The sequence below is a fragment of the Rhincodon typus genome, chromosome 21 (genome assembly GCF_021869965.1).
Source record: "Rhincodon typus isolate 14 chromosome 21, sRhiTyp1.1, whole genome shotgun sequence".
Taxonomy (NCBI): domain Eukaryota; kingdom Metazoa; phylum Chordata; class Chondrichthyes; order Orectolobiformes; family Rhincodontidae; genus Rhincodon; species Rhincodon typus.
Window position 1 is genome coordinate 8090618 of NC_063352.1, and position 6000 is coordinate 8096617.

General features: G+C 44.6%; 1 protein-coding gene across 1 annotated transcript in view; it reads right to left on the minus strand.

Moving 5' to 3' along the window:
- The window catches only part of ppl (periplakin), a 34897-nt gene that overhangs the window by 6646 nt on the left and 22251 nt on the right, over positions 1 to 6000 (minus strand). The window contains exons 12-14 of the mRNA XM_048609837.1: positions 4677 to 4870; positions 3363 to 3513; positions 181 to 264 (exon numbers count right to left, since the gene is read on the minus strand). Of these exons, the coding sequence (XP_048465794.1) occupies positions 181 to 264; positions 3363 to 3513; positions 4677 to 4870 (429 nt within the window). The remainder of the gene's footprint in view (positions 1 to 180; positions 265 to 3362; positions 3514 to 4676; positions 4871 to 6000) is intronic.

Consider the following 6000-nt stretch of genomic DNA (forward strand, 5'->3'; position numbering starts at 1 on the left):
TACCATTAGGCCATTGCCTCCCTGTCCTGACAATTGTCTAGTTTTGAACTTGGTGGGGTAATGGATGGAGGGTGGGAGTGCAAAGATAACGCTCATTATGCGTAACCTACTGAATATAAATAATAATTAACATTCCAATATAACATTGGCAAACATTAGTTTCTCTGTTCGTTTCCTTACCTTAGCTGCTTGTTGATATTGCTGAGCATTACTGGATACTTTCACTAGTTCAGGCTCCTTGTTAGTAATATCTGTTAAAACACGCTGTTTCAAAAGGGAGAATGAAATGAGGGTTAAAACTGAAATGAGTGCAACTCGCACCACAACAATGCAACTATTCATCTGCTTTATGGGTTGTACAAAGATTTGTTTTTGAAAAATCACCTTCTCCTGATCAAACTTTCAAAATAAGCTTCTCCAAAACATTATGAAAGCATTATGCATCTAATTCTACATAACTGCTTTCAGCTCTTTCATGAGGAGAGACAGGATCTACATGTTTTTGGAAAGGCAAGGATTGGTTAGGGATAGTCAGCATGGCTGTGCGCGTGGGAAATTGTGTCTCACAAACTTGATTGAGTTTTTTTGAGGACGTGACCAGGAAGATAGGCGGGCAGAATGGTTTGCTGGGCCATTTCAGAGGACAGTTAAGAGTGAACCCATTGCTGTGGGTCTGGACTCACCTGCAGGTTAAAACTGGAAAGGTGGCAGATTTCTTTCCCCAAGGGTGGTGTATGGCCACCATTGCCACAACTAAGGTTCAGTTCCAGGTTTTGTTAAATAAATTGAAATCCTTCCACCAGCTGTAGTGGTGGGATTTGAACCCTCTTCCACCAACTGTCTCTCAGCGATCTCCTCAGATTAATGCTGGAGCAAAAGGTAGCCAACATCAAAGACCCATTGCACCCCGGTAATGATCTCCTACAACCTCTTCCATCAGGCAGAGATACAGAAGCCTGAACACACGTACAAGCAGGTTCAGAAATAGCTGCTTTCCACCTGTTATCAGACTGTTGAATGGACTCTAGCCTCAAACAATGTAACCTGAATGCCTCATGCCTCGAAGTCTTTTTGATCTGTACATCCTCTGCTTGCTGTGACCTGCCTGTACAGCTCGTAAACAAAGCTTTTCACTGTGATTTTATTGTCATGCGTACCAAAATAATCAAGTGGAAAAGTTCTAAGAATGATTCCAGACAATATTGACTCAGTACTGGAGCAGGAGTCAATCCCATGAGACTTTGTTAAAGCTCTCGAGGATCTGAAACAAGTGGTTGGTGATGAGTGAGCTGCAGCATCAGATTTTGTTAATCAGAACCGGCAAGGAAGCCAGTTCATTGCAAACTCATCCAGCATATACTGAAAGTGAATAACAGCTGTACAGGTCAGAGATTTACAGTTGACGTTTGTGAAAAGTGGTATTCCGAGGACCGTCACGAGAAAAAGCAGGTTATGTAACCAATTTCTTTTTCTAAATTGCAAGACTTGAGCCAGTGATGGATTTCCTTTAAATTGACTTGTGACACACATCTGGAACAGATGGGACTTGAACCCGAACCTCTTGGCCCAGAGGTAGGGACACTACCACTGCACCAAAGGCTCAAATCCAACCACTAACTTCATTGTTCCCATTGGAATTTGGGGTCCAAGCGATTGTCATTCATGAGCCAACCTCTGCCATCTAATTTGAGCTTCCTTTCAGTCTGGCTACACCCTCACAGGTGCACAAGAACAAAACAGTAGTCTCTACAAAAGCAAACGCCAATGAGGTCCAAATTTATGTCCATAGCAAAGGTGATTTAAGCACAACACTGGAGATCTCTATCCAAAGGAGAATAACTTTGACAAGTTGTTTTGAGACGTTCATATTAGCATCAATAGAACATTGACGTTTCTGTACTCTGCCCAGCAAATTCAAAATAACTTTATCAAAAATGAGGTTGGAAGGAAGGGCAGGTTGAAGGAAGCTGTTGTCATTGGATTTCTTCTGGCTCCACCAGGTGAGTCCAGCAGTGAGTGTAACAGGCATGAGTTAAAACCCTGTCTAGGTGCTAAATACACAGAGGGACCTCTCATTTTCACATTAATGAAGCCTCCTCCAGGCTGTTGCAGGTGTTCTTGCTGGATCCTGTGTAGGTAAAATGGCAGTGGCCAGCTGGGCTGATGTTGAGAATCAGCCCCAGTTTCCAGTCACACCGGTCTGCACCACCGCATCCCCACCCCACACCCCAAACTCAACCAACCTCTTCCCATCAGGGGGGCAGGGATGTAGCAGACCCTTAAGCCTCTCTGTAAAAGTCTCCCTCCATCTACTGGTGAAGTAAATAATTGTTTGCATCACCACAGATATTGTATCAGGCATCATTAGACCAATTTGGTTTTGCATGTATTTTACAGAAACTGAAGTGAATGATGATGTAAGAGTTGTTAACTGCTGGTACCCTGTTGTGCCAGGGTCATCCTTGTGTAGAGTTGCTATCATCAAACTTTGTTGTAAGAGTAATCTACAAGCCTTAATGGTATGAAGTGGTGAAAATTGAACTATTAACAAGTTTTCAACTTAAGAGGCACAAACTTGAGTAACAAGTTGTTTATCACATGCTGGTAAAATAACAGGCTACATTAGCTTAAGATGATATGACTACACTAACACTAGGTAAGGGACATGGTTATCTCCTAAAGAGAGAGTAACCAGATCTATGCTGCCTATCTGTACACAGTCAAACCAACCAGAAACTGGCCATCCCCACTCAGAAACAGTCATTTATAGATCAGTAGGCAGAGCTATTCCACAGCTTCTAAGTTAACCCTTTCAGGCCAACTTATGTAGGAAGATTTCAAAAACAAAAACAGAGATTGCTTGAAAAGCTCAGCCAGTCTGGCAGCATCTGTGGAGAGAAAGCAGAGTTAATGTTTTGGGTTGAGTGATCCTTCCTCAGAACTGATGGTAGTGAGTAAAATGCCACTTTATATGTGGACGATAGGGTGGAGGGAGGGGATAAGGAGTCAACGATAGGTGGGGATAGAGGCCAAAGAGAGAGAAGCTGGACAAAGGAGTGGATAACGGTTTGGTTAGGAGGGTGAACAGCTACTAATGGGGACTGTTGGTGGCTAACAACGAGTTGTGTATAATAACAGAACATGGTAACAAGGCCTGGTTTGTAGGGGTTGGTGCAAGGACATGGGAGAGCCCAAGCCCTAAGACTGTTAAAGTGTTAAGTTGATGTTAAGTCTAGAAGATTGCGGGGTCCCTAAGCAGAAAAGGAGGTGCTGATTTCAAAACATTTTTATGATTCCACATTCATAGCGGTTGACTGCTAATCAAGTAGAGGGGGTAATTACACATTGAGTAAGGTCCGTACCATTTGATTCTTCAGTTTGTTATCGATGATCTTGGCACTGTCGGTCTCCCGGGGTTCATAGCTCGGTATATTGGAGAGCCAGCTGTCCAGAGCATCACTCCCACTCCGGAAACTGGAGTACGCATTCTTGGCCTTTTGTAGATTTTCAGACCTGTTTAAAAGAAGACAATCACTGTATTTACTTTTATACTAGTTAATTCGGGGGAGCTTAAATGAGAAATGAGCACTTAAAAAGGAATGATTTTTAAAGCAGATCTGTCGACCAGCTCGGCTAATAGGAATACAAGAAATAGGGGCAGAAGTAGGCCATTCAGCCCCACTGCCCTTCAGTAAGATCCTAGCTAATCTGATCATGGCCTCATCTTCATATTCCTGCCTAACCCCGCAAAATGGATCAGTCATTCCATTCAATCGTTGGTCTTGGTGCTACAAAAATACAATTACAATGCAGGCAATTACAGGCCTGTCAGCCTAACTAGAAGCTGCATGTTACTTCCTTAATGGGTGCAAAATGAAGAGGGAGAGGAGACAACACAATAAGGACAGGCATTATGCTTAGCTGCAAATAGGCATTTAGTTATAGTACAGCTTGTGACAGAAAGGGGATCAAAAAGCTTCCTCGTGTTCAATTATCCTTTTTAAAATATATAGGAATATATCCAGATTTGTTCAAATATTCTTCCAAACACACACTGATGTTACCGGAGGTAGTAAGAACTGCCAATGCTGGAGTCTGAGAATGACAAGGTGTGGAGCTGGAGGAACACAGCAGGCCAGGCAGCATCAGAGGAGCAGGAACGCTGACGTTTCAGGATTGGACCTTCCTCTGATGCTGCATGGCCTGCTGTGTTCCTCCAGCTCCACACCTTGTTATCTCTGATGTTACCAGATTGTTCATCGTTTGGTATGGACTGTTTCAAGTGGATAGGAGTATTAAGGATCTAGGCTGACGCTCCAGTCCAGGTTGGAGGGAGTACTGCACTATCTGAGGCACTGTCCCTTCGACACACTGCCCACGCAGGAGGATAGAATGGCATTGTTTCAAAAGGAGAGCAGGAAAGTCATCCTTCAGAAAACAGACTGTCAGGCTCCTATCACATGGATCTTTACAGGAGCTTGCTTTGTGTGAACTGATTTGCAGTGTTTCCCCGAATACCACAATGACTACCCTTCAAAAAGGAGGCTGTAAAGGGCTTTGCGGTGTGCCGAGGTTGTAATTGGTTATTCATCTTTCCACATTCTTTGTGTGAGGCTGTAGACTGACCTGCCTGCGAAGCGGATTACAGAGATACAGTGGGAAAGTTGGGCACTAACCGAATGTCCAGTTGCTTGTTGAGGTTGTCGTACCGCTGGTTGAGTTTCTTGACCTCAGTGGTCTGTCGCTGGACATCAGGACAGTGCTCCTGAAAGTTGTCGGTCAGCACATTGCAGGTTCTCTTCACTTTGTTCAAGTCCTGGTCAGCCTCCTGAAGAATTGCTTTCTTGGATTCGAGGTCTGAGCGCATGGCCTGCAAGAAAGGAAGACACTAGATTACATGCAACCGTCAAAGTGCGATGAAAAATCGAGATGTGTTTTTCTGACCTGTGACGACACTCACATTCCCTAAGCCCAACCTCAACTCGAGGTGTTGTGTGAGATTGTTCAGCATCAAGTCTTGGGGAGCAGAAACCAGTCACAAATGTAATGTGCTTGGATGAGACTTGGAAGGGAGAGATGGTGTTTGGACAGTAAGGAGATTGGAAGCTTTAAAAGTGATAAATGGGATATGAAGATGAAAACAGAAATTAAATATCAGGATGTGGGAAGACATAAGGGAAAATTGTGAAACAAGTGATGGATTTATGTCTAAGACAGGGTGAGGGCTGGGACCCCAAGGGGAATTGGGAGCTGAATTTTTGGAGTTGCAAGCTCTCAGGTAACGATAGTCACAGGGGAGCTCTGATCGAATTATAACAGCGGAACCTCTGTCCCCGCTTCGAGCAGCCCTCCATTATTCAAACCTCAAAATGACATCATAGAGATGAAGAGTTTGGGGGGCACTGGTATTAAGAAATAAAATACTGGAAACTGAAAGCTGCAAATCCAGGGCAGGAACTGAAAGATGTAGCAGCTGTTATCAACCACACTTTTGACCTACATAGCATTCTCAGGTGAAGTATGGATGGGAGATGGGAGGACAATAATTAACAGGACACTGCAGCATTAAAAAACAAGGTAGAGTAGAGTGAAGAGACAACAAGGTGCAGGGCTGGATGAACACAGCAGGCCAAGCAGCATCATAGGAGCAGAGAGGCTGACGTTTCGGGCCTAGACCCTTCATCAGAAAAGGGGGAGGGGAAGGGGGTTTTGAAATAAATAGGGAGAGAGTGGGAGGCGGATAGAAGAGAGATAGAGGAGAAGATAGGTGGAGAGGAAACAAACAGGTCGAAGAGGCGGGGATGGAGCCAGTAAAGGTGAGTGTAGGTAGGGAGTTAGGGAGGGGATAGGTCAGTCCAGGGAGGACGGACAGGTCAAGGGGGCGGGATGAGGTTGGTCGGTAGGAGATGGAGGTGCGGCTTGAGGTGGGAGGAGGGGATAGGTGGGAGGAAGAACAGGTTAGGGAGGCGGGGACGAGCTGGACTGGTTTTGGGATGCGGT